This window comes from Orcinus orca, chromosome 2, assembly GCF_937001465.1.
Source record: "Orcinus orca chromosome 2, mOrcOrc1.1, whole genome shotgun sequence".
NCBI classification, from domain to species: Eukaryota; Metazoa; Chordata; class Mammalia; order Artiodactyla; family Delphinidae; genus Orcinus; species Orcinus orca.
Window position 1 is genome coordinate 15,931,611 of NC_064560.1, and position 22,066 is coordinate 15,953,676.

The window sequence follows — 22,066 nt, forward strand, 5'->3', positions numbered from 1 at the left end:
TGGGAGGGAGCTGGGAAGGAGGAAAAGTTTCCACACACTAGGAAGCCCCTTCACTGGAGGAGATGAGGGTTGGGCAGGGGGGAATCTTCGGAGCCATGGAGGAGAGCACAGCAACAGGTGTGCAGAGGGCAAAGTGAAGACATTCTCGCACAGAGGATCGCTGCTGACCAGCACTCACCAGCCTCAGGGGCTTCTCTGCTCACCCACCGGGGCAGGCGGGGGCTGGGAGCTGAGGCTCGGGCTTCGGAGATCAGATTCCAGGAATAGGACTGGCGTTGGCTGCGAGAACACAGCCGGAAGGGAGCTAGTGTGCCACAGCTACCCGGGAGGTAGTCCAAGACTACCTACCCAGGAGGCAGTCCAAGAAAAGTCTGGACCTGCCTAAGGGGCAAGAGACCATTGTTCCAGGGTGTGCGAGGAGAGGGGATTCAGAGCACCGCCTAAATGAGCTCCAGAGATGGGCACGAGTCACAGCTATCAGCGCGGACACCAGAGACAGACATGAAATGCTGAGGCTACTGCTGCAGCCACCAAGAAGCCTGTGTGCAAGCACAGGTCACTATCCACACCTCCCCTCCCGGGAGGCTGTGCAACCTGCCACTGCCAAGGTCCCGTGATCCAGGTACAACTTCCCCAGGAGGACACACAGCATGCCTCAGCCTATTGCAACATCACGCCAGCCTCTGCCACCATAGGCTCGCCCTGCATTCCGTACACTCCCTGCCCCTGGCCTGAGTGAACCAGAGCCCCCGAATCAGCTGCTATTTTAACCCCGCAATGTCTGGGTGGGAACAGAAGCCCTCAGGTGACCTACAGAAAGAGGCGGGTCCAAATCCAAAGCTGAACCCCAGGAGCTGTGCGAAAAAAGAAGAGAAAGAGAAATCTCTCTGTGCAGCCCCAGGAGCAGTGGATTAAATCTCCACAATCAAATTGAAGTACCTGCATCTGTGGAATCACTGAATAGACAACGAATCACCCCAAAATTGAGCTGATGGGCTTTGGGAGCAACTGCTGACTTGCGGTTTGCTTTCTGCATCTAATTGTGTCTGGTTTTATGTTCATCTTAGTTTAGTATTTAGAGTTTATTATCACTGGTATGTTTACTGATTTGGTTGCTCTCTTTTCATATATATGTATTTTTCCTTTTTTCCCCTTTTGTATGTATGTGGATGCTTCTTTGTGTGATTTTGTCTGTATAGCTTTGCTTTTACCATTTATCCTGGGGATGTGTCTGTCCGTTTTTTGTGTTTTTTTTGTTTTTTTAGTATAGTTTTTAGCGCTTCTTATCATTGGTGGATTTGTTTTTAGTTTGGCTGCTCTCTTCTTTCTTTCTTTTTATTTCTTTTAAATTTTTATTTTTAATAATATATTTTTTATATTTTATTTTAATAACTGTATTTTATTTTATTTTTCTTCCTTTCTTCCTTTCTTTCTTTTTCTCCCTTTTCTTCTGAGCTGTGTGGCTGACAGGGCCTTGGTGCTCCGGCTGGGGGTCAGGCCTGAGCCTCTCAGGTGGGAGAGCCAACTTCAGGACACTGGTCCACCAGAGACCTCCCGGCCACATGTAATATCAAATGACAAAAGCTCTCTCAGAGATCTCTGTCTCAATGTGAAAACCCAGCTCCACTCAACAACCAGCAAGCTACAGTGCTGGACCACCTATGTCAAATAACGAGCAAGACAGGAACACAAACACACCGATTAGCAGAGAGGCTGCCTAAAATCATAATAAGTTCACAGACACCCCAAAACACACCACCAGACGTGGACCTGCCCACCAGAAAGACAAGATCCAGCCTCATCCATCAGAACACAGGCACCAGTCCCCTCCATCAGGAAGCCTACAAAACCCACTGAACCAACATTACCCAGTGGGGGAAGGCACCAAAAACAACAGGAAAAACGAACCTGCAGCCTGCAAAAAGAAGACCCCAAACACAGTAAGTTAAGCAAAATGAGAAGACAGAGAACTACACAGCACATGAAGAAGCAAGGTAAAAACCCACCAGACAAAATAAATGAAGAGGAAATAGGTAGTCTAAATGAAAAACAATTCAGAGTAATGATAGTAAAGGTGATCTAAATCTTGGAAATAGATTGGAGAAAATAAAAGAAACGTTTAACAAGGACCTAGAAGAACCAAAGAGCAAACAAACAATGGTGAACAACACAATAAATGAAACTAAAAATTCTCTAGAAGAAATCAATAGCAAAATAACTGAGGCAGAAGAACAAATAAGTGACATGGAAGATAAAATAGTGGAAATAACTATCACAGAGCAGAATAAAGAAAAAAGAATTAAAAGAATTGAGGACAGCCTCAGAGACCTCTGGGACAACACTAAATGCACCAACATTCGAATTATAGGGGTCCCAGAAGAAGAACGAAGGGACTGAGAAGATATTTGAAGAGATTATAGTTGAAAACTTCCCTAGCATGGGTAAGGATTGTCAATCAAGTCAAGGAAGCACAGAGAGTCCCATACAGGATAAATCCAAAGAAAAACATGCCAAGACATATATTAATCAAATTATCAAAAACTAAATACAAGGAAAAAATATTAAAAGCACTAAACTAAAAGCAACAAATAACATATAAGGGAATCCCATGAGGGTAACAGCTGATCTTTCAGCAGAAACTCTGCAAGCCAGAGGCGAGTGGCACGACATATTTAAAGTGATGAAAGAGAAAAATCTACAACAAAGATTACTCTACCCAGCAAGGATCTCATTCAGATTCGATGGAGAAATCAAAAGCTTAAAGACAAGCAAAAGCTAAGAGAATTCAGCACCACCATACCAGCTTTACAACAAATACTAAAGGGACTTCTCAAGGCAGCAAACACAACAGAAGGACAAGACCTACGATAACTAACCCAAAATAATTAAGAAAATGGTAATAGGAACATACATATCGATAACTACCTTAAATTTAAATGGATTAAATGCTCCAACCAAAAGACACAGACTGGCTGAATAGATACAAAAACAAAACCTGTATATATGCGGTCTACAAGAGACCCACTTCGGACCTAGGACACATACAGACTGAAAGTGAGGGGTGGAGAAAGATAGTCCATGCAAATGGAAATCAGAAGAAAGCTGGAGTAGCAATTCCCATATCAGATAAAATAGACTTTAAAATAAAGACTATTACAAGAGACAAGCACACAACATAATGATCAAGGGATCAATCCAAGTAGAAGATATAACAATTGTAAATATTTATGCACCCAACATAGGAGCACCTCAATACATAGGGCAAATGCTAACAGCCATAAAAGGGGAAATCGACAGTAACACAATCGTATTAGGGGACTTTAACACCTCATTTACACCAATGGACAGAACTTCCAAAATGAAAATAAATAAGGAAAGAGAAGCTATAAATGACACAATAGAACAGATAGATTTAATTGGTATTTATAGGACACTCCAGCCAGAAAAAGCAGATTACACTTTCTTCTCAAGTGCACACGGATCATTCTCCAGTATAGATCACATCTTGGGTCACAAATCAAGCCTCAGTAAGTTTAAGAAAACCGAAATCATATCAAGCATCTTTTCTGACCACAACACTATGAGATTAGAAATGAATTACAGGGAAAAAAACGTAAAAAACACAAACACGTGGAGGCTCAACAATACATTACTAAATAACCAAGAGATCACTGAAGAAATCAAAGAGGAAATCAAAAACTACCTAGAGACAAATGACAATGAAAACACAATGATCCAAAACCTATGGGATGCAGCAAAAGCAGTTCTAAGAGAGAAGTTTATAGCTATACAAGCCTACCTCAAGAAACAAAAAAAAATCTCAAATAAACAATCTAACCTTACACCTAAAGGAACTAGAGAAAGAAGAACAAACAAAACCCAAAGTTAGCAGAAGCGAAGAAACCAAGATCAGAGCAGAAATAAATGAAATAGAAACAAAGAAAACAATAGCAGAGATCAATAAAACTAAAAGCTGGTTCTTTGAGAAGATAACCAAAATTGATAAACCATTAGCCAGACTCATCAAGAAAAAGAGGGAGAGGACTCAAATCAATAAAATTAGAAATGAAAAAGGAGAAGTTACAACAGACACCACAGAAATACAAAGCATCCTAAGAGACTACTACAAGCAACTCTATGCCAATAGAATGGACAACCTGGAAGAAATGGACAACTTCTTAGAAAGGTATAACCTTCCAAGACTGAACCAGGAAGAAACAGAAAATATGAACAGACCAATCACAAGTAATGAAATTGAAACTGCAATTAAAAATCTTCCAACAAACAAAAATCCAGGACCAGATGGCTTCACAGGTGACTTCTATCAAACATTTAGAGAAGAGTTAACACCCATCCTTCTCAAACTCTTCTAAGAAATTGCAGAGGAAGGAACACTCCCAAACTCATTCTACGAGGCCACCATCACCCTGATACCAAAACCAGACAAAGATACTACAAAAAAAGAAAATTACCAACCAATATCACTGATGAATATAGATGCAAAATTCCTCAAAACAATACTAGCAAACAGAATCCAACAACACATTAAAAGGATCATACACCACGATCAAATGGGATTTATCACAGGGATGCAAGGATTCTTCAATATATCCAAATCAATCAATGTGATACACCATATTAACAAATTGAAGAATAAAAACCATATGATCATCTCAATAGATGCAGAAAAATCTTTTGACAAAATTCAACACCCATTTATGATAAAAACTCTCCAGAAAGTGGGCATAGAGGGAAACTACCTCAACATAATAAAGGCCATATACGACAAAACAACAGCAAACATCATTCTCAATGGTGAATAACAGAAAGAATTTTCTCTAAGATCAGGAATAAGACAAGGATGTCCACTCTCACCACTATTATTCAACATAGTTTTGGAAGTCCTAGCCATGGCAATCAGAGAAGAAATAAAAGAAATACAAATTGGAAAAGAAGAAGTAAAACAGTCACTGTTTGTAGATGCCATGATACCATACATAGAGAATCCTAAAAATGCCACCAGAAAACTACTAGAGCTAATCAATGAATTTGGTAAAGTTGCAGGATACAAAATTAATGCACAGAAATCTCTTGCATTCCTATACACTAATGATGAAAAATCTGAAAGAGAAATCATGGGAACACTCCCATTTACCACTGCAACGAAAAGAATAAAATACCTAGGAATAAACCTACCTAGGGAGACAAAAGACCTGTATGCAGAAAACTATAACTGATGAAAGAAATTAAAGATGATACCAACAGATGGAGAGATATACCATGTTCTTGGACTGGAACAATCAATATTGTGAAAATGACTATACTACCCAAAGCAATCTACAGATTCAATGCAATCCCTATCAAATTACCAATGGCACTTTTTATGGAACTAGAACAAATCATCTTAAAATTTGTATGGAGACACAAAAACCCTGAATAGCCAAAACAGTCTTGAGGGCAAAAAACGGAGTGGGAGGAATCAGACTCCCTGACTTCAGACTATACTACAAAGCTGCAGTAATCAAGACAATATGGTACTGGTACAAAAACAGAAACATAGATCAATGGAACAAGATAGAAAGCCCAGAGATAAACCCACACACCTATGGTCAACTAATCTATGACAAAGGAGGCAGGATATACAATGGAGAAAAGACAGTCTCTTCAATAAGTGGTGCTGAGAAAACTGGACAGCTACATGTAAAAGAATGAAATTAGAACACTCCCTAACACCATACACAAAAATAAACTCAAAATGGATTTGAGACCTAAATGTAAAACCAGACACTATAAAACTCTTAGAGGAAAGCATAGGAAGAACGCTATTTGACATAATTCACAGCAAGATCTTTTTTGATCCACCTCTTAGAGTAATGGAAATAAAAACAAAAATTTAAAAATGGGACATAATGAAACTTCAAAGCTTTTGCACAGCAAAGCAAACCATAAACAAGAGGAAAAGACAACCCTCAGAATGGGAGAAAATATTTGCAAACGAATCAACGGACAAAGGATTAATCTCCAAAATATATAAACAGCTCATGCAGCTCAATATTAAAGAAACAAACAACCCAATACAAAAATGGGCAGAAGACCTAAATAGACATTTCTCTAAGAAAGATATACAGATTGGCAACAAACACATGAAAGAATGCTCAACATCACTAATCATTAGAGAAATGCAAATCAAAACCTCAATGAGGTATCACCTCATCCCTGTCAGAATGGCCATCATAAACAAATCTACAAACAATAAATGCTGGAGAGGGTTTGGAGAAAAGGGAACCCTCTTGCACTGCTGGTTGGTATGTAAATTGATACAGCCACTATGGAGAATACTAAGGAGGTTCCTTTAAAACCTAAAAATAGAACTACCATATGATCCAGCAATCCCACTCCTGGGCATATACCCTGAGAAAACCATAATTCAAAAAGAGTCATGTACCAGAATGCTCTATGTATAACAGCCAGGACATGGAAGCAACCTAAGTGTCCATCAACAGATGAATGGATAAAGAAGATGTGGCATATATATACAATGGAATATTCTCAGCCATAAAAAGAAACGAAATTGAGTTATTTGTAGTGAGGTAGATGGACTTAGAGACTGTCATACAGAGTGAAGTAAGAAAGAGAAAAACAATTGTCGCATTCTAACACATATATATGGCATCTAAAAAAAAAAAACAAAAATGGTTCTGACGAACTTAGGGCAGGACAGGAATAAAGACGCAGATGTAGACAATGGACTTGAGGACACAGGGAAGGGGAAGTTGGGACAAAGTGAGAGAGTGGCATGGACATATATACACTACTAAATGTAAAATAGATAGCTAGTGGAAAGCATCCACATAGCACAGGGAGATCAGCTCGGTGCTTTGTGACCACCTAGAGGGGTGGGATAGGGAAGTGGGGAGGGAGACGCAAGAGGTAGGGTATGTGGCGGTATATGTATATGTATAGCTGATTCACTTTGTTATACAGCAGAAACTAACACACCATTGTAAAGCAATTACACTCCAATAAAGATTTAAAATTTTTAAAAAAAGCAAATTCGTTCAGAATAAAATGCTGTAGGATCCCATTTTTACTGGAAAATTCCGCTTGGCTCTCCAAAATGTTAAAGTGGGCAATTCTCTTCCAAGAACTCCCATAATAATTATTGGATTATAATTTCCACCATCCATAAGTTTTATTAGGCTGCATAAATAAGTTTGTCTTTTATAGGCTTGCATTGGCTTTAATTCTCAAATTTATTTTGGAAAATGAAGGCTGTATTGAATAATTTGACTTTCACCATGAAATGAATATGACAATGATTCCACTTCAACAGCATTTGGAATTAGTATTTAAATCAACCTGTCTATTTCCTCATTACCTAAGATAGTCCCATTCTATCAAAAGCATGAGAAAACTTTGGAAGGGAAGTGATTCTTAAGAAATGAAAAGAAAGAGAAGATTGGAAGAGTGAGAGCTTTTTTTTTTTTTTTTTTTTTTTGCGTTACGTGGGCCTCTCACTGTTGTGGCCTCTCCCGTTGCAGAGCACAGGCTCCGGACGCGCAGGCTCAGCAGCCATGGCTCCGCGGCATGTGGGATCCTCCCAGACCGGGGCATGAACCCGCGGTCCCCTGCATCGGCAGGCGGACTCTCAACCACTGTGCCACCAGGGAAGCCCGAGTGAGAGCTTTTAAGGAAAGTGGAGGGATTCAAGAAATTAGGAAGAGTATTAGAAGGTCATGTTTTACTTATATATCAATATATGTTAATACATAACAACCTTAGTTTTGATACATAAATTTAAAACTTTTTAAAATTGTCTTTTAGGGTGACTGGCCATCCCAATTTTCTGACTGTTTGGTTCCAGCACTTGAAGTTCTGGCAAATTCCTCAGACAACTGGGATGATTAATCATCCTGCTTTTAATTCACCTGGTGCAAAACATCTATACTTTATCATTTTTCCTTCAAACACAGAAAATACAACGTGCATACCTGAAATCTCTGGGGGCTCTGGATTTTGAGGACATGCCTCTCCCACTGATTGTGGAGCCCAGCCGTGCTTTGCCATAAATGCCTTGTAGGACCACCACAGGTAGTTTGAAAGCCAACTGTTAATTTGCCATTCATCTGGCTGGAGAAGTAATAAAATGTAATCTGTGAAAAATAATGAATGTCCAAATAATTATAATAAAGAAGTTCCCAAATGTGGAAAGTAATTCAAATGCTGTGTGCTTTCAAATACCTGACAACCCTGTTGGTTATCTGTGGAAAGAAAAACTCTGCTTCGTAAGTTTGAGGAAGGAGAATCCACGTTCGAGACCAATGAGAGGAAGTGAGCTGTTAAAAACAAGGGTCAGTGTGTTAGATGCAGAGCCACCACTGGTAAACTTATTTAATACACCAGGCAATAATTCAGGCCTATATCCACTTTGGGTCAATATATTTTTAAAGAATGAAATATTTAACTGTACCATTTATCTTTGCAAATGGTCTGGCTGATATTGTTACTTCAATATATTCCCCAGTAAAATAACTAATTGTGAGTGTACTCCCTAAAACACTGTTATGGGCTGTAGTCCATGACCAAATTCATCTCATAACTTAGAAAGTTATAACCCAGCAAAGATGATATCCAGGGAAAACATTACACTGGGACTGCCCACCAAAATAAGTAATTCAATGAAGAATTCAAAAGAGATCCTATTTTGTTGCATTTTCCTCCGGAAAGAATTGGATCAAATAGTCCCAGCTTTTGCCAGGATTATGGAAAACGATACTGAGTCCCGATACTCTTCTGTATGCTGCAGTACAGACCATGCCGGTCAACTTACTATTTAGAAGCCTATAAAATAAATGTGGAACATTCCCTGGGCTTTCATAGATTTTTTTGCAATGCTTGACAAGGTTATAGTGTGTAATGCGGGAACCACTGTTTCCTGCTCATCTATTTGGTATGCCACTATTTGTCAAAAAGAATGAAAAAATGATGTTGATGATGTTAATGATGGCATACCTACCCAAATTATTCAGTGGTATTTGAAAGCTGTCTTGGAAATCAAATTTAATTGTCACATCATTGAGAGAATCAATAGTAAAATTATGAAACCTAAGAAACCTCTTCTTCCCTATAGCTATTCCCAAACTGTACCCTAATGAAGCAGAAAAGAAGAACATTAATGATTGCATATAACATAGTCATAAGCATAACTGAAGTCCCTGCAATAACAGAAAACTGTTCTCAGAATGTACTACCTGGAATAATTTTATAAACATAATTTCGATGAAGAGCTGGTATCATGGTGATACAAGTGGACAACCATTATTTTGCTCTTGCTTCATATTCGGCAGGGAAATCAAATGCTAAGCAAGTGAATAATCAAACGAGCATAATAAGCCATATGGATTTATTGTTTGCAGTTTAAATCCAATTATTTGCAATACAAATGGTAATAGTATTCAACAGGCCTTCAATTACTGTTTATAAATATTCAGCTACTAAAAAGCACTTGTGATACATACAGTAAAAATTATTTTCATTTGTCAAGGAAATCACTTAAATTAACCATATTTATTTTTGAAAGTTTGGTCCTAAAACTCAGACTGATACATTAAGCTATTAAATAATAGAACAGCATTTTCAATAAAATAATAAATTATATGAATATTTAAGCTAGGTGTTTTATAAATACAAACTATGTCATCTGGTACATTTTATGACACTGTAAATTATTCTGTATTTTGTCAAAAATTAAATGAGGTCAACCTTCAGGTTATCATAAAAAGTAAAGTTTTAAATTCAGAAACAACTTGAGATCCTTTAGCCTTTGTTCTAGTAATAAGATTTCTTTTCATGGGGTAAAAAAGTATTCAAAATGCACCCAATAACAATACTTGTTTTTTTGTTTTTTATTATTTTTTTAATTCCAATTTAGTGACAATAGCGTTCTTTCAAATGCACACTCAATTTTACCTTGCTCCCTATGAGTACAGAAGTTCTTTAATTCACAGTTGGAGATGTTCCTTAGAGAACATCATCTTATAGAAAGTTATCTTGCTTTCCCTAGGACTTTAGTTATCGGGTCTACAAGTATAAAACAAAGAAGCAGATCCTTGGCAGCATAAGTTTTTCCCACATGCCTATTCCCTCATCTGATATCCTCTCCTACTGCTGGCTCGAAGCACCAAGAAGAGACTTACAAAGCTAATAAAAAAAAAAAAAGGTATTCAGTATTATCTCCACACACCCCTTTCAGTCCTTGAGGGAGCCTAGTAACATCATACCACACACCACCATTCTCATCACATGTCTCCTATTAATCTCTACCATATTCATTTCACTTTGTTCATATGATTCATAAATTCCCATTTTATTCCTGCATCAATAAAAGCAACTTCATAGCCTATCTTCGAAACAGATTTAAAACCACCTTGTGATGAAGTCGTTAATTATTAAAGCTACAAAATAAGAATTATTAAAATTACAAAATAAGACAGGATGACTGCAATTTTTTTTTTTTTTTTTTTTCCCGGTATGCGGGCCTCTCACTGTTGTGGCCTCTCCCATTGCGGAGCACAGGCTCCGGACGTGCAGGCTCAGCGGCCACGGCTCACGGGCCCAGGCGCTCCGCAGCATGTGGGATCTTCCCGGACCGGGGCACGAACCCATGTCCCCCGCGTCGGCAGGCGGACTCTCAACCACTGCACCACCAGGGAAGCCCTCCATTTATAATCTTAAATGTTTATGTTAAAGGGCTTTTTCTTCTTAGTAGCTGGGTACATGTAGGAGTAAAACCCCAGAAGTATATAAAATATGAAAGCAACAAAAAACCATGAATCAAGTTTTGAGGGCTAATTCAATAACTTTGGGCAGTGAATTACCCCAACCTTGATCCTTAGAAAAGATAAGGTAGAATTTTCAGTCTCACTTTCTTCAACTACTGATAGGCAGTCTTGCCTTTCTTCCATTTCCCAAGTTCTAAGTGATTAATGGGAATGAATGCAAGCAGGAGAAACAGAAATCCTATTGCATGCTGTAGAGTAACCAATGGGCTCAAAGGAACTCGAAAAACTGAGTATTTTAACAGTAAGATAACATCAAAAAAAAAAAATCAGGCTGCAGGAATGGATCATTGTGACAAGATCCAAGGCCTGAAGCAAAGGTTAAAATGTCAAAACTTTTGGAACAGGAAAAGTGTGTTCATTTGTGACAGAAATATGGCTCAGTTCAGATAACAGAGGTTAAATAACAGTCTCAGATACAAACTCCTTCAAGTTGGTAATTTCTGTTTATTAAATTCCATTTCTGTTGAATCATAAGGTTTGCCTCATTCCTGTTCATTAGACTAACAAGTTTGACATAAGCACATAATATTTGTTAAAACTGTATCAAAGGATACCCTCAAATAGTAATTCCCTATAATTGCTAGCACTGTGTAAATAAATGCTGCCATGTACCTTTAGGTCTGCTTCAGTGATAAAGGGCTAGGTGGATCACTTTAGGGAATCATAAAATAAGCAATAAAAATGAGAGTGATATTAATAAAAATGTCAATGTAAAGACCTCTGAAATTTTTCTCCTCAATAAAAACAATGAAAATATTGGCAAAAATGGCCACAGTAAAGCTTACAGCAAACTGGAGACCTTTTATTCAATAAATAACTGAATCTCAGTAAAAACAGTAAATTTTAGGGGGGGGGTTCTTTTCTTTTTCTTTTTCACTTGGCCCTATTCCTACCGCTCTCCAGCTCCACAGCAACTATAAAAAATGGCAGCCCACACTCCTGGGGCAGCATGGCAACCACAGAAATGAGCAGAATAGAGTTAACACTCTTTCAAGCCTCATTACCAAATAATTATTAAATAATTATCATTATTTGATATGTCTGGTGTTTCCTGAAAGACACCACTTATAAGGCTGTCTGAGATTGCCCAGTGCAAATAGACTCTTTACAGTAGGCATGTGTTGAAAACAATTACTGGCAAGTGTTTTAACTTTACTGTTGCTTGGTGCAGTACATAACATATGGGGTCAACAATAGACTAACCAAAAGCTTAAAGCAAAACTGAAATGTTGCATAGGAGCTTTGAAATGCTCCAACATCTTCCTGCAAACCTATAGAGACACGTGCATGCATAGGGCTGTACACATGCTCTGGAAAGACCTGAAAAGGCCCTAAGCTCTCATCTCTGGCTGACTTTGAAGCTCTCTTAAGGCAGGAAGTGAAGAATAAGACAGAGATATCAACTGCCTAGGTAAGTGTTGAAGATACACCACAATAGAGTCCCTCAACGAATACTGGGAAATTTATTGGTTCCAGGCATTTAAGAAACTCTCTTTACAGCTGACCACTTGGCTGACCAAGCAGAGAATTCAATGGACACACATGACAGGAATAAAGACTTTACAGAATTATTCCAGGAAAGTCACTAAAGTAAAAACAACAAATACAACAAACCACAACAAACTGTAAAATTGAGGGAAAAGGATTTCCACACTTGCCACATTATATTGTTGTAGATGTCCGTGTTTCAAAAGAAATTGTGAGAAATGCAAAGAAACAAAAAAATGTGACTCATACAAAGGAAAAAAACAATCAAACAAAAGTGTCTCTGAGAAAGCCCAGATGCTGGACCTACCGAAAAAAAGACTTTAAATCAGATATTTAAAATATTTCAAAGATCTAAAGGAAACCATGTCTAAAGAACTAAGAAACCATGAGAATGATATCTTACAAAGTAGAGACTATCAGTAAAGAGATATAAATTATAAAATCAATAACTAATCACCATAATTGATTGTTATATTTGATAAAACTCAAAATTCAGTGTTGATGGGCACACAATATATTAAGATGCTATTTGTGGCAATAGCAGCATAAAGGTGGGGAGAATAGAGCTAGGTAGGACAAATTTCTTAAATACTATTGCAATTAAATTGTACTAATCCAGCATCGATTATTGTAATCACTATAAAGAATCCAGTAAACTAATTCAAAATATTATATATATACATACAATATATAATACATATAGAAAATATATATGTAACAGAGAAGAAAACAGTAATGGAGGAACAGAGTAACAAGAAAGACATAGACAAAACAAATAGCAGATAGCAGGTGTAAATCCTATCTTATCAATCAAAAGTCTGAGGTTGATATATTGTATAAAGACATAAGCCAACAATTCAACTACAAATTAAAGGGTTGAAAATAAAGAAATATAAAAAATATACAAACAACTAAAAGAGAGCTGGAAATTCATAAAACATATTTTAATGCACAATAAAAATGTTATTAGAGACATAAAAGAACAATTTATAATGAAAAAAGAATCAACCCATCAAATAACAATTATAAATATATATGCACCTAAAAACAGAGCCCCAAAATATAAGAAACAAAAACTAATAGAATCAAAGTGAAAACAGAGAATTCAACAATAATAGTTGGAAACTTCAACACCCCATTTTTCAGAATGAATAGAACAATTAGACAGAAGATCAGTACGGGTACAGAAGACTTGAGCAACACTATAAACCAGTTAGACCTAACAGACACATATGGAATCCTCTATCCAACAGCAGCAAAATGCATATGCTTCTATTATGTACACAAAATGTTCTCCAGGAAAGACCTTATTTTAGGCCACAAAACAAGTCTCCATACATTTAAGAGGATGTTAATCATACAAGTATGTTCTACAGCTACAATGGAGTGATTTGAGTCAAGAACAGAAAGAAAGAAAGAAAAACAGAAACAGAAAGAAATTAAGGAAATTTGCAAATATGTAGAAATTAAATAACACACTCCTAATGGGTCAAAGGTGAAAATCAGAAGAGAAATTAGAAAATACTTGAGATGAATAACTAATTTAACTGCCTCTCATGCATTTTGAAGCATTGTGAAAATACAATATATCAAAATGCATGAGATGCAGTTAAATTTGTGCTTAGAAATAAATTTATAGCTATAAATTACTAAATTTAAAAAAAAAGTTTTAAAATCAACAATCTAAACTTGCACCTTACAAAGCTGGAAGAAGAGCAAACTAAACCCAAAGCAAGTAGTAGAAGAAAATAGTAAATATTAGAGCATAAACAAATCAAATAGAGAATAGACAACCAATAGAATAAAATTAAGTAAACCAAAAGTTGTTTTTTGGAAAGATCAACAAAATTGACAAATCTTTCACTAGCCTGACCAATTAAAAAAAAAAAAGACAACTCAATTTACTGAATGAATAGTGAAACAAGGGTCAGAACTACCAACTTTATAGAAATAAAAAGAATTATAAGGAAACATTATCAACAAATGCAGGCTAACAAATTAGATAACCTTGATAATATGAAAAAAATCCTAGCAAGACACAAAAACTGATTCAGGACCTAAACTGACTCTAGTAGAGATAGAAAATCTGAATAGATAACAAAAGAATGAATCAGTAACCAAAAAGCTCCCCACAAAGAAATTCTCAGTCACAGACGGATGAACTAGTGAATTCTATAAAACATTTAGAGAATTAACACTAACTTCACTAACTCTTGCACAAATTATAAGAGGAAAGACTTCCCAATCCATTCTGTGCGGCCATTATTTCCTTGATACCAAAACCTGGCAAACATGTCACAAACATATCAAAAAAAAAGAAAATTATAGATCAATATCCCTGATTAACATACATGTAAAAATACTAAACAAAATACTGGAAAGCCTCATCAAGCAAGACATAAAGATACAAAAAGGATTATTCACCATGACCAAGCGGAATTTACCCCAGGAATGCAAATTTGGTTCAACATATGAAAACCAATCACTATATGAAAACTAATCACTATAAAACACCATATAGGGCTTCCCTGGTGGCGCAGTGGTTGAGAGTCCGCCTGCCGATGCAGGGGACACGGGTTCGTGCCCCGGTCTGCCAAGATCCCACATGCCGCGGAGCGGCTGGGCCCGTGAGCCATGGCCGCTGAGCCTGTGCGTGCAGAGCCTGTGCTCAGCAACGGGAGAGGCCGCGGCAGTGAGAGGCCCGCGTACCGCAAAAAAAAACCAAAAAACAAAACACCACCACCATATAAATAAAGGCCCAAAATGACATGATCATCTCAATAGATGCAGAAAACACATATGACAAAGTCTAACACTTTACTGGGATAAAAAACACTTCATATATTAGAGACGTGAACATGCTTACTTGATAAATGACATCTACAAAAAACCCTCAGCTAACATCAAACCTGATGGTAAAAGTTTAAAAAGTTTTCCACTAATGGAAATAAGGATATCTGCTATCACCAATTCCATTCAACATTGCACCGAAGTTTCTAGGTGGGCAATTAGACAAGGAAATGAAATAAAAGGCAGCCAGAAAGGAAACAAAGTAAAACTCTGTTTGCAAATGACATGGTCTTGTACATAGAAGGTCCTAAGGAACCATGCAATTACATCAGCCCATTTGAACAGTCGATGATAATCTTCCCATGTTAAGATCAGCTAATTGGTAACTTTAATTACAACCGCAAAGTCCTTTGACAGAAGTACCTAGATTAGTGTTTGAATAACCAGGGGATGAGAATCTTGGGGGGGACATCTTTAGAATTCTGCCTACTACAATCAGTAGCCACTAATTTGGTTCCCTTGTTCCATTTGCTATGTTATAAGGTACTGACCAAAATCTATGAGGCCTAAAGTAGTTATGTTCCTACGAGTTCTCCCTTTACTGATTCGGTTGTAGGACACTGAATCAGCATAACTAATCATCAGAATTGCGAGACTTCATTTGCAGAGAACTAAAATCTTCTGAGTCCTTTCCAACCACTTTAATTGGTAAAAGTCCCTGCCCACTTTCATTTGGCAGAATCTCAGTCTACTGACCATTTGGCTATGATTCAAAAGGTACATTCTTTGAAATTTGTATCATATTTATTTCAATATACATTTATTTTATGTATTTCTGTTCAGTATGGATTCAGTATGAGGCGGAATTAATTTGAATTAATACTCATATAAATTTAACAAATAAGTCACCTGCCTGTAAAGATAAAATTTCTGCCAAAAGGAAAGCAAATGATATAAAGGAAAAAGTTCTATGTCTACAGAGAAATTGTAGCACATATTATTTTGTGGCTCTAATTAGTGAAATAATATCATTTACTTTAAGATAGGTTTACTACTAATTTATGTGGAGTAATTTCATTGACGTCATATCAGTTAATTCAAATAATCATCTGGGTTGTCAATTATGCTTCCCTGACTGATATATTACCTGAATTTGAAATAAAAGGAATGAGGAAATAAACAAATATATTATCCAATAAAAAATAAGCATCACGTTTATAGAAGAATTATATAAACCTCATGTAGCTTATTTTAAATGCACACATGCAGGCACACATCAAGAACCCTGATATCATGAACTTGGCAATCAAAGAATTTGTGGGAAAGAAAAACAAAAACGGAAGCTCTCTGCAAAACACTACTTGAGGCAGAAGGAATTACGAAGTACCAAATGTGTATGCCTTTGAAATTAATTATGTGGTGTGGCTGAGGAGTTGCATTATCCATCAACCCTCTCATTTCCACTGCCTGCTTGGACAGTATTGGTAATTATTGGTAATAGGACTGTCAGCTGTGAAGGAGTTTGGGTAGAGATGGGAAAAGAGGGAAGGAAATGGTACTGATGAGCAAAATCTGTAACCTTTGGGTGACATAATTCCTGACATTCCCGAATACACTTTTGGCCTAATCTTCATTTCCAGAGACCGTACTCTCTAGCCATAGCAGACTGCTATATCATTGCCTGGGCACACCAAGTAACTCTATACGGTCCTTATGGGGTTCTTTCAGTTTGAAATATTTCTTTCACTTCCTTGTCCATTGAAATATCATTCATCTTTCAAGTCCTTTCTCAAATGCCCTTTTCCTTTCCAGTGTCAGAATTTGCCTATAGCCACAGAGCAATCTGCTCAGACTAATATTATAGTACTTTTCTAATTTCTCCCTGTATTAAAATTAACTGGGTTATTCTTGAGAATGCTTTCCAAAGAGATCATAAACACTCTAATATGCAACATGTATCTTAAAAATCTTTATAACATTCACAGCCTTTATCATGATGCCTTACACACACTGGGCTTAATAAGAGCTTTTGAACTGAAATTAACAATTGATACCAACATATAAAATTGTATTTCATAAACATAATAAATTTTTCATCTTTAATTAATTTTTACTTTTAAACTAGTGTAACTACAATATTAAAAATGCAACAAGTGGAAAAATACACTGTATACCCACTTAATGAACATAATTCTTATTTTTATTTTTATTATAAGAAACAGGGTTAACTACTGTAATAAAATCTCCTCCATAATTGAAAATTCACATGAATGTTTAAATAACAGTGTAATGAAGCTGATTTCTTTGCAAAATCAGAGTATAGATCAAAGTAAGCTTCACCGATGTTTGCTACAAAAAGGAATTGAATACTGACCACTAAAATTAAGATTATAACTTATCTGTTAGTGGAGGAATTTTATCCTTTACTTATGTATCCCCATTGCATACTGTCAGATGCAAAAATGCTCAATTAATGTTTATTGAACAGACTAAGGGACAGCAAACTATGACCTGCAGACAAATCTCACCTTCCACCTGATTTTGCATGGCCTGAGAGCTAAGGGTTTTTACACTTTTAAATGGTTAAAAAAAATTCAAAAGAATAGTATTTTATGACATGTGAAAGTTATATGAATTATAAATTCCAGTGTCCATCAGTAAAGTTTTATTATAATATAGCCATGCTTTATCTTTAAGTATTGTTTATGGCAACTTTCACAGTATAGTGGCAGAGTTGAGTACTTGGGACACAGACTGTATACCCTAAAAAGTCAAAATTATTTACTATCTGGCCCTTTAAAAAAAAATATGCAGATCCCTGGAATAGAACATTAATGTTCAGGTTAATGTCTCCATTACTAAATTGCAGCTTCACTGGGGACAAGATCTGTGTTCTTGTTCACTATTATAGCTACACATACACAATGTGTGGAATAATATATTTGCCCAATAAAAAGTTTTTAAATATATAAAATAAATAAACATTACTTTTTCACTAACATCAAAATAAATGGATATTAAGACTATAAAGGCTATAAAAACTTGATCTAGAGAGTAAGAATATGAGACTCTTTTCTATTTTTTGTCTTTTGCTGTTTCTTATTAATAAAAGAATCTAAGTCACTGTCTAAATTAACACAGCCTGCCAAGTATTGAGAAATAGATTATGGTTCCTAGTGCCCTTCAGAAAGGGCAGCATAGATCAGTTTAGGACATCCTGGTGTTAGAAAAACCAGTGATGAATATAATGCTTATATTAAAAAAACAAGAAAAACCTAAAAGCTTTGGCCTGAGGTTAAGCTACCACTGCAGCTAAAACACTGATAGAAAGGTTGCTATTTCCTTAGCCTGAAGAATCAGGTAAAGAAGCCAAGGACATGCAGGTCCGCCATAAATAAAGGGCAGAATTCTAGAAAGAAAAGAGCCTTAAAAAGGGGTGACCCATGTTCTATGAATAAACTCTACCCAAATCTCCACCTAAAACTGAAGCATGCATGTGCAGGGAACACTTCTAGTAACTAAAGCTAAAAGAGCTGAATTGATATTTGAACTACTGAATTGATATCTAAACTACAAAACAGAATTCTCAATTTGAGTCTAAGCAAGCTAATCATCTACTTAAACGAAATCAATCATAAATACTCTCAATAAATATAACAGAGACTCTACAGTAGTAAATTTATAATGTCATAGATATGATCCAAAATTATTTGACAGAAAAAGGACCAGGAAAATACAACCATGCCATGGGAAAAGACAGTCAACAGAGGTCAATTCTGAGCTGAAGGAGACAAGGATTTTTAAATTACAATTATACTGATGCTCAGTGAAGGACAATACACTCATAATGCATGAAAGGATAAGAGATCTTAGTAGAGAAATTAACACAATTTAAAAGCAATTAAATGAAAATTTTTATATAATATCTGATATTTTTAAAAGATCATTAGATAGGCTTATAAGCATATTAAAGATGACACAGAAAAAAATCACAGAACTTGAAAATAAATCAATTGAAATTGTTCAATGTGAAAAAAGAGAAAACAATCAAACTATATAAGACCCTCAAAAACAATGTGTTAGATGTTGTCTAACATCATGATGATTGAAGTCCAAGAAGGAGAGAAGAGAAAGAATGAGATGGAAAAATATATCTGAATAAATAAGGGGAGAACACTTTCCAAAACTGGTGGAAAAGTAATTTAAAATTCATGAAGCTTATTTAACCTGATTAGGACTTTTAAAAATCTCATGCCTAAGCACATTATAGCCAATTGATTAAAACCAACATAAAATATCTTGATAGCACTAAGAAAAACAAAGCTATATTAAATATAGCAAAACAATCATTTTAATAACTGTGAATGTCACATCAGGGAATAGGGAGGCCAGAAGACAGGGAAATAATATCTTTAAAGCACTAAAAGAAAAACATGTGCATGAAACAATTCTATATCTAATGAGAATATATTTCAAGAATAAAGGGAAAATAAAGACATTTTCAGTAAAGGAAAACTAACAATTTATCATCAGCAGGACTGGACTACAAGAAATACTAAAGGAAATTCTTTATGCTGAAGAGAAATGATACTAGAGACAAACTCAGAAGAAATGGAGATTATTGCAAGTAATGTATATGATAAAAGAATATTTTTCTCTTAATTTATTTTTAATAATATTTAAAGAAAAATAGCATTGACTTGTAAGATTTATAACTTACGTATTATAGATTATAGACGTAATACATGGGATCACTATAAAGTAAAGGACAATGAGAAAGGGATAAATGACCTATGCTTTTCTAAATTTTCTACATAGTAAGTATATTTTACAATATCAATTTTAAGTATACTATAAAGAGTTAAGAGTATATGCCATAATCCCTAGAGTTACTACAAAATTAAATGTTAAGACATACATCTAAAAAGCCAATTAAAAAAGGATTTTTAAAAATATTCAAATAATCCCAAAGAAGGCAGAGAAGGAGACCAGAAGGATCAAAAACAGAATGTTCAAACAGAAGACAAACAATAAAATGTTGAGCTAAATCTAACAATACCAATTATTACATTAAATTAAATGGATTAAACATTCCAATGAAATGAATTATCATAATGGATACAAAAGCAAGATTCAACTATATGCTGTCTCCCAGAGACACACTTTAAGTATAAAGACACAGACAGGTTGAAAACAAAATAGGAAAAAATATATCGTAAAAACAACATAAGAAAAGACAGATGACTTGCACACTATTTTATCACCTTAACCTAAATGATAGTTATAGACCCCTATACCCAATAATTGCAGAATACACATTCTTTTCTAATTCACCTGGTATTTTCACCAAGATAGATTATATGCTGTATCATAAACTAAGTCTCAAAATATTTTAAAAGATTGAAATAAAAGAATGTATTAACCAAAAGGTAATTAAAATTAGAAGTCAATAATAATATGTCAAAACCCCACAAACATAATATTTGGAAATTCAACAACACACTTCTAAATAATCCATGGACCAAAGAATAAGTTACAAAGGAAATTAGAAAATGTTTTAACTGAATAATATATATCAAAACTGGTGAACCAAAATTTCCACTTCAGGAAATAAGAAAAAAAAGAAAAATAAATAAAAGGAAAATCCTAGGTAGAAGAGAAGAAGAGAGGAGATAAAACACAAATAATCAACAGCAGGAATAAGGGGGGTTGTTGCTATACATTCTACAGACACTGAAAGGATAACTGACTCTTAACAACTTCATGCCAACAAATTTGACACAGTAAAAATAGAAAAAATGGATTTCATAAAATTAAAGACTTCTCATTAAAAATATCAATAAGAAGATTAATATACATTCCACAGACTTGGAGAAAATATTTGTAAGCATAAATCTTAGAAAGAATGGGAAGCCAAGATATATAAAAACTGGTACAAGGAACTCTCATCCATTGCTGATGGGAATGCAAAATGGTACAGCCACTTTAGAAGACCGGCAGTTTCTTATAAAACTAAGCATACCCTCACCATAGAATCAAGCAGTCATGTTCCTTGGTATTTATACAGAGGAGTTGAAAACTTACGTGCACACAAAAACCAGCGGCTGGATGTTTATGGTAGCTTTATTCATAATTGCCAAAATGTGGAAACAACCAAGATGCCCTTCAGCAGGTGAATGGGTAAACTACGGTACATCCAGACAGTGGAATATTATTCACCACTAAAAAGAAATGATCTATCAAGCCATGAAAAGACATGGATGAAACTTAAATGCATATCAATACACGTCATTATACATTTGTCCAAATCCATAGAGTGTACAACGCCAAGAGTGAACCCTAATATAAACTACGGACGTTGCGTGAAAATTATGTGTCCATGTAGGTTCATTGATTGTAACATATGTACCACTCTGGTGAGGAAGTTTTGTAGTGGGGGGAGGCTGTGTGTATGTGGGAGCATGGGGTGTACAGGAAACCTGTGAGGTCTATTCAATTTTGCCGTGAATGTACTCCAAAATTAGAGCCTATTTTAAAAATTACAACTCATTCATAAAAAACAAGTAGCCCAATAAAAATTAAGCAAAATATGTGAGCAGAAAATTTACAAAAGAAGATATATTAATAGCCAATAAGCTCATGCAAAAGAGACCAATATCAACAGTCATCAGGAAAATTCAAATTCAAACCGCGGTGAGATACCACCACATACCTAGCAGAATGATCAAAATGAAACCACTAAATAGAAAATATTAACAAAGGTGCAGAACAACAAGAAGTCTCATAGATTGTTGGTAGGAGTGTGAAATTGTACAGCTACCCTAGAAAAAGCTCTGGCAGTCCTCATAAAAGTAAACATCCACTGGCGCAGCATTTCAGTTCTAGGTATTTACCAAAGAGAGTTAAAAACATATATTCACAATGACTTGTACAAAAATATTCATAGC

General features: G+C 35.7%; 1 protein-coding gene across 1 annotated transcript in view; it reads right to left on the reverse strand.

The window, feature by feature from the left end:
* MALRD1 (MAM and LDL receptor class A domain containing 1) overlaps positions 1 to 22,066 on the reverse strand; it is a 589,021-nt gene that overhangs the window by 554,149 nt on the left and 12,806 nt on the right. The window contains exons 3-4 of the mRNA XM_049705518.1: positions 8,242 to 8,336; positions 7,992 to 8,153 (exon numbers count right to left, since the gene is read on the reverse strand). Of these exons, the coding sequence (XP_049561475.1) occupies positions 7,992 to 8,153; positions 8,242 to 8,336 (257 nt within the window). The remainder of the gene's footprint in view (positions 1 to 7,991; positions 8,154 to 8,241; positions 8,337 to 22,066) is intronic.